The sequence below is a fragment of the Thrips palmi genome, unplaced genomic scaffold, assembly GCF_012932325.1.
Source record: "Thrips palmi isolate BJ-2018 unplaced genomic scaffold, TpBJ-2018v1 HiC_scaffold_10, whole genome shotgun sequence".
NCBI lineage: Eukaryota > Metazoa > Arthropoda > Insecta > Thysanoptera > Thripidae > Thrips > Thrips palmi.
In genome coordinates, this window is record NW_023144621.1 from 10,719,628 (window position 1) to 10,731,284 (window position 11,657).

The 11,657-nt window shown below is 55.5% G+C and overlaps 1 protein-coding gene across 2 annotated transcripts; it reads left to right on the forward strand.

Moving 5' to 3' along the window:
- The first annotated feature begins 8,330 nt into the window (after positions 1 to 8,330).
- On the forward strand, positions 8,331 to 11,642 carry LOC117638900. Of its 2 annotated transcripts, none has more exons than XM_034374070.1 (11): positions 8,331 to 8,556; positions 8,667 to 8,744; positions 8,825 to 9,009; positions 9,081 to 9,122; positions 9,208 to 10,045; positions 10,137 to 10,240; positions 10,321 to 10,429; positions 10,511 to 10,620; positions 10,703 to 10,892; positions 10,979 to 11,030; positions 11,105 to 11,642. In XM_034374070.1, the coding sequence occupies exons 2-11, from the start codon at positions 8,669 to 8,671 to the stop codon at positions 11,187 to 11,189; spliced, it is 1,791 nt and encodes a 596-aa protein (XP_034229961.1). In that variant the 5' UTR covers positions 8,331 to 8,556; positions 8,667 to 8,668; the 3' UTR covers positions 11,190 to 11,642. The 2 variants fall into 2 exon arrangements, with proteins under 2 accessions (XP_034229961.1, XP_034229960.1); XM_034374069.1 differs by having other exon boundaries at positions 8,332 to 8,556; positions 10,122 to 10,240.
- Positions 11,643 to 11,657: the final 15 nt, after the last annotated feature.

An 11,657-nucleotide genomic window follows, 5' to 3' on the forward strand; every position in this document is an offset into this window, starting at 1 on the left:
GCCCCCTCGACACCACTTCACAGCAGCTGTGTTGGCCGAGGTGGCAGAGTCGTCGGTACCCGGTAGCGGTCGTCTCTCAACTTTCTCAATTCTTTTTTCTGACTGTCACCGACGTGGTGTCACTGACGAGGCGTCGCGTTCCCCGGCTTGGCGGGCTTGGCCGGGATAAGGCCCCATCCGAGGCGTTTGCCAGCATTGCCAGCAGGCGCCCCACTCCTCTGCTCCACCGCGGCGGGGCCTCTGTTCATCAGCCGCGGCCGCCCTTCGTTCCTCTTATGCAAATGCCTGCACGTGGCGCCAGGCGTGCCGGGCAGCCTGGCAGCGGCACCGCGGCCCGCAAATCCCCCGAACAGTCCCAAAGCCTGACTCAAGGCTGCTCAAGGTGAGGCAGCGCAGCGCACAGCGCACAGCAGGGCCCGCTTACTCTGCGCCAATTTCATGTTCGAGGTTCCCGCGCCATGTGGATGGCTGGTTAGCTGGCTGGTTGGCGGGCCGGCGGGCTGGGCGGCGGGCGGGCGGGCAGGCAGGCGGGCGGGCGGGCAGGCATAGCCTGAATTAAAGGCCAGTGCGTGGGGCCCGGCCGGTTTACTGCCCGCGTGTGGTGTGCGTTAACAAGATACGACTCGCGGCGGCGGTGGCGGCGGCGGCGGTTCGAAAATAAAGGGGATAAAATGTACAAACTACGTGGCGAACGAGGTGGCGAATGACTGCGCGCCGGGCTATCCGCGGCCCGGCGCCACTCGAAACAAAGAAAGTCGTGACTGATCCGGCCCTGAGCCCCAATCCCTGATTCCCAGGCCGCCCCCGCACCGCCCCGCACCCACGCGACAAAGTAGCGGTGTCGGGAACAACGCCCCCGCGGCCGCGCGCGGCGTGGCGTACGGCGCCTCATCTGGTTGATGGTCATGACGGCCATGATGGCCGTGATAGCCGCTGTCCAATCGGACCGGTGCGGTGTCCGCGGTCCGCCACTCCTCCGACCGCTGCTGCTGATGGGTACACGCGGTTACCCGCGGGTACGCGGACGGGGGCGGGGGCAAGCACTCGCGCTGCGCCACCAACAAAAACAGCCCCCTCCCCTCCCCTCGCCCGGAGAAAAAACGCCGCCAGTAGTTCTGCGCGGCCCGGAGTCACGCTGTCACGTTGTCACGTTCGAGCGAGGAAGTGGGGCGGCCGGCCAGGGCGGCGTCATGTAACACATTTTGCGACGACGGCGTGGACGGCGCGGACGGGGCGTGTGTTATGAATCGGCAGCGAGCGGAGGGCCCGGGACGAAAACTGGCGGCGCAAAAACGACAAGAAGAGCGACGCCAAGTTGCTGCCGCTCTGCAGGGGGAAGAGGGAGGGGGCGCTTGATGTTTGCCGAGAGGCACGGCACTCCGGAATAAATGTTGACTGTAACAACGTGATGACGCGAGGCTGGAACACCTCGCTCCAATCAGCAGTGTACTGATTCGGTTTACAAGCTTCGTGGGGGAAGGGGGGCTCTGCGGCGCGGGTCAGTGGCATCATTCCCGTTCCCCGGGCTGCCCTGCCTGACGCATCGCGGCGCCGCACAGTGCTTCGTCGCTCTGTCTCTCTCTCTCCCTCTCTCTCTCTCTCTCCCTCTCTCTCTCTCTCTCTCTCTCTCTCTCTCTCTCTCTCTCTCTCTCTCTCTCTCACTCTCCCCTCTCTCTCTCTCCTCTCTCCTCTCTCTCTCTCCTCTCTCCTCTCTCTCTCTCTCTCTCTCTCTCTCTCTCTCTCCTCTCTCTCTCTCTCTCTCTCTCTCTCTCTCTCTCTCTCTCTCTCTGTGCGCGACGAGGCGCTGTTCCGTCACAGAGCAGGGACGGCCCAGTCATGTGGTCCGCGGCTCGGCGTCCGCGCCGCGCTGCACAAAAGGTGCGGCCCAGTCCATCCCCATACACGGCGTCCTCATTAACAAGCGCGCCGGGCAGCAGCGATCGATCGTGGCGAACACAGCGGCGCGGCAATCGATTCTCGCAATCATCGCAAGTGGCGGCAACGCGCGGCGACGCGCGGCGACGAACCAGCAGGGCAACAGGAAATAACAGCCCCAATGGCGGTGGCGACCTGTTGTTGCAATCGTTTTGGAAGCGTGAGATGAGCCGGAAGAAAAACATGGAACCGCAGTTCCAGTTGCAACCACAGGCTGTCAAGAATAGCGCGCGTGCCAGAGGAACGGTTGCAGATTGCAAGTGACGTGGCAATCGAGTGCAAGCGGAGTGCTGCGCTTGGCTTTGGCAGTGTCGTGGAGCCTGCAGCCTGCGGCTCGGCACTTGGGCCGTGGCGGCGTGGCGCGCGTGGCGTGGCGGGGCTGACGAATGAGCGTCACAAGTACAACTAGTGTCGCGTTCTTACTTGCCCCCTGTAATGAACACATTAACGGCGTCACGGAGGCCGGGGGGAGGAGGGCGGACGGGGCAGGATTCACGAGGTGGCGCGAGGTGGCATTCATGACGGTCCCGGCCTGTGCCGCCTGTGCTGTGCTGCTTGCTGTACTCCGACGCCGCGTGGCGTTGCTGGCGTGGCGTGGCTGGCGCGGCGGTTCCGCTGCAAACTTCCACTTCGGGCAGCGTAGCACTGCCAGCGCTACACCAACAACGCGACGCGCCCCGAGCTCGTCTTGGCCCTGCCTGGTCCTGCCTGGCCCTGCCCTTCTGCCTCTGCCACAGTTGCACAGTGCTCGTCCTGCACCGGGAGGGTAGGCATCCCAACATCCAGTCTCTGTCTATTGCTCTGGCCACGGCGCCGCCACGCCCGGATTTCGAAGAATGCCAATGTTGTGGTGCGGGGTGGGTGGTGCGGGGCATAGTGGTAAGTACTTCCACCAGCAGTGCGGCAGGTTTGTTTGAAAACTTGCTTTGGTACGTTCAACTCGACGAGGCACGAGAATTGCAATAACAGACAGCTACCTGACTCGTTTACCACAAGCACGGCTGCGTTACACTCACGTGAGCCTCCGTCGTCTGTTGTGGGTTCGAATGTCCGAAGAGCTCGCTTGGCTTTTTTTCTTACATTTTTTCCTCCGAGCCACTGCTGCCTTTGAATGGGAAATCTGTGTGATGGGACAACCGAGGATCATCTACTTCCTGAACCGTCCTTGAAGGGACTTTTTTCTCGTCCGAGCCACTGCTGCTTTTGAGTGGAAATCTGTGTGGTGGGACAGGTCGAACCCGTGCGGCCATCCTTAACCTACCGCACGTCCGAGCGGAAGGGGGAAGGGGGAAGGGGATGGAAGGTGACCTACTAAAGGTCGAAACGAAGGGGCATGGACGCGCAGCGCATTTCCCGAGGGTCCACTTGTCAACTTTGCTCGCCGGCTAACCCTGCCGCCCTGCGCCTGGCCGCCCCCGCCCCGCCACCGCCACCCCGGCCTGGCCGAGGGCCCGGCCCACCTGCGCGATGAAGGCGGGTGAGGGATCAGCCTGCAGGTAGAGGCGCGGGGCGCAGGGCGGCAGGGCGGGTCAAACAGATTTATGCCGGGCAAACTGAGACGTACGGCGACAATTTACACTCGCTGGCGGGCAGGCCGGCCAGGACGAGGTGGCAGGCAAAAGGCGGGCAGGCGGCGTGGGAACCAGGGGAACCAGGGGCACCAGGGGCCGCGTCGACAGCGCCAGCAGTACAGCAGCGACACCCCAGCCCGGCCTCCCTGCCGCATGAACGTGAAAGACTGCTGTTTTGCTCGGCGCGGACGGCCGCGGACGGCGGCGACCGTTCAAAGTAACGGATAGGCTTTGATTTGAGGACCCCCGGCCTCCGGGCCTCTGGGCTGCAGCTTTTCGGCCCTCTTTCTGGCGGGGCCCGAGTACGCGCCGCTGCAGCCGCAACGCGCCGCCGCAATGGTAGTGGGTACAGCGGTAGTTAGGGGACTTGCAAACTCGAACACACCGACCGGCGGGGCTGGCGGGGCCACCCTCGCAATGACCGCTGCAACCTCGGCCGCAAGCCCCAGCCGCCACCGCAGCCGCCGCAAGCATAGTAGCAATAGTGCAAACGGGGGATTTTATGGCAGGCTGGGGGCGGCTTGGGCGGTGTGCTGCCTGCGCTGCCTGCGCTGCCTGCGCTGCCTCGCGGTAACGTACGTGCGGCTTGACCGACCCCCGCCGGCCCTGCCCCCTCGCCAGGCTCCGCAAGGCCCTCACGTGGCGCGCGCTCAGCGACGCAACTTTGTACCGAGTCCGTCCTAACCCCGGCGAGCCTGTCCCACTCCGCCGCTCCGCCGCTCCGCCCTGCAGCCAAAGATCACGTCCACTACCCTCTCCCTAATACGATTCTTTTTTTTTCGGGGGAATGCTTCTCTAAACTTCCGCCCCTGCGTTCCAAATTGTCTCTCTCTCACACACACTTACACGAACCCACACACACGTCGCGCGGGGCGGCGGGGCGTGCACTGCCGGGCCGGTTAGCGCACGTGACCTTTGCTGGCCAATCTGCGGCCGAACCCTTTGTCCGATGAAACGCTAGAAAAGACCTGTAAAGTAAAAAGCCCGACGAAAACGGGTAAGCCGCGGGCATCACTCAGCCAATCACGTGCGCGCATCGTTCATCCCAACGTCGAGGGTTCAAATACCTGCCCTTAAGGTCGTTTTTCCCGCCGCCTGCGTTATCTTGTTTTTTATCTATTTTGTTGTCTTTTTTTTTTGCGAACCCATCCAAAGGAAAAAGGCCGCTTTTTCAGCGCTGTCGTGATCTCTATCTCCACTGCGATGAAAACCATACGGCGCCCCAGCCAGCGACAGCGACAGGGTGATCCACAGCGGGACATAATGGGGGCCTCTCACGACGGCCCGTGTGTGTGTGTGTGTGTGTGTGTGTGTGTGTGTGTGTGTGTGTGTGTGTGTGTGCGCGCGCGCGCGCGCGTGTGTGTGCGTGCACTGGCGCGGCGAATGAAGGGTGTGAACTGCAGTAGTTGTTGTCGTGGCGGGGCGGGCGGGGCGGCAGTTGATTCACGACCGAGCAATAACTCTTGGAATGAGGAGCCGAGCACTCACTCGCTCAGTCAACCCTTCCCTGCACCGGTCGCTCGTCGCTCTCGCTCTTCAGCCGCAGACGGGCTGGGCTAGGCGGGCCAGCATAGGCCAGCATAGGCCAGCATAGGCCAGCATAGGCCAGCATAGGCCGATTCCGAGGGTCGTTTTGTCGCGCTGTCTCTCTCGCGCCTATGCGGGCGCCTTGCGAGTAGGCAACTCACCTCGCTTGCGCGCGGCCCTGCGCCGCGGGACTGCCTACCGCGACGGGGCTCTGCGCCGCCACGGCCGCCACGCCAGCAGAGCACCGCGCCAGCAGAGCACCGCGCCGTGGCGGCCATGGCGCCATCTCCATTCCACTCGCCGTAAATTGGCGTTACGTTCGGCCTCGGCCCTCGCCGCTCGCCCTCACTCTGGTCCTGAGCCGGGGCGGGCCGGCAGGGCGGGCCGGCAGGGCGGCAGAGCCGGTGCCGTTCCCACCGAACGACGGCTCTGTCGCACTGCCGCGCCTCGACCCTCAACCCGCCTCAACCCGCCTCAACCCGCCTCAACCCGCCCCCCGTGCGCCGATCTACGTTTGCAAAACTTTGTAAACCCATTCTGTCCTCTGTCACGAGGCAAAAAAAAAGGAGTAAATGACCGGGGAGCAAACGTGCGGCCTGAACTCCTAAACCTTGGCCTCCAACCCCACGCCGCCGCACCACCACCTGGCCCGAGATGCCTCGCCCCTCCTTGTTCTTGCCGCACAGCCCAGCCTAGCCGCACCTCGCTAACGACCTGCTACGTAATCCGGCGCGCTTCCAGCTTTTATCTGCGCGATAAAACTTGAACGAATTTCAAGTTTGCCGAGTGGTAGAGGAACCAGAGGCACCGCCCTCTCCTCTCTCCTGCCCCACCCCGATTTCTCTTTCTCTGCGTAGTCTCTTCTTTCCTTCCCCAATCTCCTGCTCGTTGGCCTGTTGGCCTGACTCCCCCGCCGCGCCACCACGGCTTGCCCGGCTTGCCCGGCTTGCCGGCTTGCCGGAGAAGTACTGCACGCCGCGCCGCGTCGCCAAGAGGCGTCCCTCCTGACGAACGGGCGCCAACTTCGCACACTACCGCATGCAGCTGCGCTTGCGCTGGAGGCGGCAGGAGGCGACTGGGGGAAGCTTTCTTCGAGATTGGGGATCACGCTGTGGCGCGTGCCCGAGACCACCCAGACTCGGTCTATCCCTCTCGCACCTGTACCGATACCCCACCAGCTCCAGAGAGAGAGAGAGAGAGAGAGAGAGAGAGAGAGAGAGAGAGAGAGAGAGAGAGAGAGAAAGAGGCCTCACGCGGAATCAGTCTGCTGTCACAGTGTAGGGGCCCACCTTCCGGAGTAAACAGCTCGCTGGAACACCCCCCTCGGGAAAGGGAATGCTCTCGAGGAGTGCGAACGTTGACGCGTCACCGTCATGGCCTGAGCGAGCACGCGTGCGAGTGCGTGCCGCTCGGCGTGCCGTGCAGGCTGTCGCGCTGTCGCCCGTCCCGTCTCTCTCGCACTCGTGGTGCGTCTCGTGGCGGCGCGAGAGAGACGGGGCGACGAAGCCCCGTTCGGAATGAGTCGGCTGCTGCTGCGCGCTGCGCGCCGCGCCATTCCTCCGAATCACTCGCTGCATTCCGTCCTGCTCGCACCCATTAGGGCGGCAGGGCCGAGGGCCGCCGAGGGCAGGGCGGCCACCCTTCCCTCCGCTCGCTTGGTTCCCTTCGCCGCGGAAGCCTTTTACCTCGTGCAACATTAAGGAGGAATTTCATTAGTGGCCGTTTGTCCTCTCTTTCCCCCTCCACCCAAACCTTCCCGATGGGCTCAAGTTTTCCCCTGCAGACGCTTTCCGCTTGGAGCGCGCACTCGTTTTGACTCGCAAGTCTGTGGGTTCAAATACCGACAGCAGCAGTCGCTGATTCGCCTCCCCCCACCTCTACCCCCAAAAAAGCCGCGCCGGATAGGCTAGCAGTAGGCGAGGATTGTCCGTTTGGTGGACGTTGTGATGCGAGACGCGTGCTGACGCGTGCCTCGTGACGGAGTGACGTGACGGGAGGAGGCGGACTCACGGCCCTCGAAGGCGGTTTACTGCTGGGGGAGGGCAGGGATGGGCAGGGACCGCCAACAGCGCCACGGAGTACCGCAGCCCGATAACACTTATCGGAAGGCGCGCCAACCAGAATATAGACCGGGTAAGATTTTTAGGCGGCGTGGCACGCCGTGCCACGCGCCCTGGCGTCCACCAGCTCATTAATTCTTGCTTAGCAAGAGCAGAGGACGAGGCCACCAAAATGAAAAGCTCTGCCCGGCTATAAAATACTGCGCTAGCTGGAACTGTCGAGATTACGTCTCTCCTGAGAACGAAAGAATTCATACCACTCACCTAGATCCCTAACAAGTTGAAAAATGAGCCTCCAGGCGCGGACCGCTGCCGCCCCCGCTTCGCCTTCGTGTGGGCCCCGCCGCGCCCCGCCGCCACCCTGCCACGTTGCCCCTGAGAGGGCTCCACCTGGGGTTGAAGTCGTTAGGCAGGTAGATACAGGTGGTGCGTTTACTGTTACGGAAGCGTAACCATCATAAACTGAGGAAAAAGCCTGGCCTATCTTCTTCTAGCAGGCCTCCTCCTTTTTCTCTCTTTTTTTTCAGGAGTAAAAGTTGTATAGTTTTTCCTCGATACAAAAAGAAAATAATGGATGGGCGGTAAAAAGGCCCAGCAGTACTCTCCTCCTCGGCGCCCAATGGTGCGAGCTCCATCGTCTCTGCCTCTGTTTCGAGGACGGATTCCCATGACTTTCAGGATTCAGGACCGAGCCGCGGGTTTGAAGTGCCTCGAAGAAATTTGTCGCTCGAAAAATCCAAATCCTGCTGGCCGTCGCACCTGTTTACCTCTTGGAGCGACTCTGTCGATTAGACTGCACTTGCCCTGGAAGTTGGTCGTCGATCAAAAATCCGGCTGGAACTTCCCTAGGATCGTTCCCGGCCATTCCAAACATTTCATAAGTTTGGATAAGTTGTGATCAAGGACGAACACAGACACGCTCATCGCTGCGATCACGCAGGCACTCATGGGCCAAGACAGTCACCCAAATGGGAGAGGGACAGCAAATCGACAAGTGGTCTTTCACGTGTAAAATGTATGGATCCGAGTGCGCCGACACCTGTGTGAAAACAGTCTGGAGAATAAAATCTTAGCCGATTCCTCAGAACCATAGAGGATTCTCTTCGGCTTTTTCCGGCTCAGTTCCCCACCCCTCCGCACGCGCACTCCCCCACCCCCTGGCTCCCCCCTCCTCCCCCTCCTTCGTCATTCGCGCGCGCTATTGCGGTTCGTGTCGTTCGTGTCGCCGCTCGCTCGCCCGCCCGCGCCCGCGCCCGCCGGGCCGGAGTTCAGTTCGCATCCGCATCGCTCGCAAGTCACTGTTCCACTTCGCTTCGCTGTTCGGCTGTTCGGCTGTTCGCTGTCGCGGCCATTTGACACATTTGACTTGTGCACAACCTCTCCCGTTCACTTCCTTTTATTCCTTCGACTTCCCAAGCGGATCGGAATTTTTAATTTTGTTATTTTCATCCACGTACATACAGGTTAGATACGGATTGGATTGTGTGTGTGTGCGTGCAGCTTGTTGCTTCCAGCTCTGCCTCATGTTGACTTTGTAACTTGCGGACTTATGCGAATTAATCTCTTGTTTTAGCCATGGATGACGATATAACGATTATCAAATCGCTAATTGCCATAAGCAAGGGAGGATTACTCCTTAAAGACATTCAAAGTAAGTGTATTACCGTGTTTTCATCTTCAGTATTCAACCTTCCAACGCATTACTTCTGCATTGTTTTCTCTGTTCCTTAGGAGAGTATCGTGACATGAACGGGTATTCCCTAAATTTTCGTAAGTATGGGTTCGAGTCCATTGAACAAATGCTACAATCATCAAAGGATATCGTCCTGCGACCCTCTGTTAGAGGTACTCTCTGTCAAGTGCATGATGAAAAGATGAGCCATGTTACATCTTTAGTCGACAGAACAAAGACAAGGGTATGTATTTCAATGTGTTGTCTTTGTCATCATCAGATGCCTCACTTGACTCTTCAAAATCTTCGTTTCAGGGTGCTAAGAAAAATAGACCAGGCCCAAAACTAAAGTCTTACGTAAGTTTTAAAAATCTTCCAGCACAATGAATTTACATCCTATATATAACATTATTTAATTATTATGTTGTTCAATTGTTTGCAGAACCATTCCAGAGGATTTTCTCCACAGCCTCGATATGGTGTCAGCAGGCGTGGGAGTGTGAGTGAGCTTAATAGAAGACCATTTCAACCTGCAAATAGAATGCAATACGACAACCACAGAAGAGCAGCTTCTCCTAGAACTCAAGCCGTCTCAAGATTTCCAGCCACTTCACATAAGAAGCAGTATAGCCAGAATTATCATCATCATCCTCAATCATCTGCTAACCATTTTGAAAGAAGTAAGAGGAATGAACCACAGCCATTGCAATCCAACGCCATTGGTTCTACTGTCAGCATACCGCTGAAAACAACTGATGACACTAGTAGTGGGTGGAGTTCAGATTCTTCAGAACCACCCCATACTATCAAGCCTTCTGAGCCCGCTGTAAGAAAGCCGTCAGAACCTAACTTGCGCAGTCAAACTGTTGTGAAGGCACAAGCAGTTAACAAAGCATGCCAAGTGATCAAGGGCAGCAGTACAACTAGTGATAGTGATTGGTCATCCTTGGAATCCGAAAGTGCTGCTTCTCGGACAGACGTCTCTAAGAAAATTACTACTCATCCCAGGATCAATTACCCTTCAGTGCCATTACAAAATGATGCTGCCAAACTCCGACCACAGCTCAAGACTAAATCAGACTCAAATTCTGATTGGTCAGACTCTTCAGGGCACAGTAAACAACAGCCTTCCCAATCAAGCTCAAGTTCCAAACCATCTTCTAGTGCTATGCCATATGCTGAACGACCGTTAATGGTTGGTGGTGTTGGTCGTGGTAGAGCTTACCTCCAACTTAGTAAAGTTAAACCTGAAATGCACAGGCTTCAACATCCATCAACTGGTGAGCTATTTTGTACTTGCATCTATTTTTGCTCAGTGTTGCTATTGCTAGCTGTGTACTAATGACAATTTGACAGATGTTATTGTCACAGGATCTCCTTGTAACCGTGAGACTTCCAGAACAGTGAAGGATGGTCTGTCAACAATTCTTGTCAAAGTTCGAAAACCTGCCATTGCAATTCCAAAGCTAAAGGAGGTATGTTGAGTAATGAACATTGTTGTCCATATTTTAGTCACCATAGAGCCATTGAACAAGCTTATTTTATTTTTCTTCAGGTGACTACTCTCTACCAATTGCCAAATTTTGCGAGTTATCAATTCATTGGAGACTTCCTATTGCACCGAGTAGCTGAAGTTACATTGGGCTTAAAATTCCCTGAAAATAGTATGAATATAGTGTGATGTATAACTGCTTTTGTATGTTTAATTGGCTCCTAGTTAATTGCAACTTGATGTTCTGTTGCAGGAGGTCTCTGTCGTTGTCATTTTTCAATTGTGGACTGTATAAAGGAAATTAGAAAGAATGGAAGTTCAAGACCTATCATTCTAATGATTGGGATGACTGATATATTAGAGGTTTGTGAATGTCTTAAGTTTTGTAAATATTTATTTCCCAGTATTCATTTCCTCTCTTACATGAGTGATGTGAATTTTGCAGGGAGCTACTTTTGACGAAATGAAGAAGCTCACAACTCTGCTACTACAGACGATGTCTGCGAGAAGCATTGTGTTGTTGACGCTACCTGTTCTACCGTCATTCATCCAGATTGGATTTGAATCAAAACTTGCTGTCTTAGAGAAGTACAACAAATGGCTTCTGAATCTCCCATTGCAAAGGAAGTTTAAAGGTAATATGAGAAAAACTTTCTTGATGTACAGCTACTGAATTCCTTACTTGCATATGTACTTAAATTTCAATTTACTTGTTTTTCAGCTATAATTGAGACTGAACAGTACTTGTATTGTGATGCGCCATTTTACTCAAGGTGAAAATTTTAGTTGATTTCTTGAATGAGGGTTGCCATAAATTGTTTTTTATACCTGACTTCTCTTTTCACAGAACTGCCAGATCTGAAGTGGAAACTTTTTCTGATGCTGGCTGCTGGGTTGTTATTGATGAGATCACAGCAGCAGCAACCAAATAATTTATTTTTTACGGAAGACTGATATTATCTTTTGTGTATTACACTCTGATGGCCCTTAGTGCCTGATGTTCTTTTATAAGTTAGAATTTTATTACAGAATAGACAATTAAAATTTGTTTCATTATCATACTGTAGGATTTGTCATTTACAAAACCTGTCAGTGTTTGGAACCATGGAAAATTTTGTCAGTGTGATCTCTCTACCATTTAAATCAAAGTTTTAACATGGTTAGAAATATGGGGCCTCTGTTATTTATAATTGTGTGCTGTAATCTCTTCAAAAAACAATTGGAATTTTTTTTTTATTTTTTTGCTGTAAGTCTGTGATACCTAATATAGTGGGCAGATATCAGTTGATACCAATTTGTTGAGAGTGAAGTTAAGCCTTATGTATTGGAGTGTTTTTAAATAAAGAACCCTGTAAGTTTATTAAATACCCTTTATGATAAGAAAATTGTGTTCAAGTTTT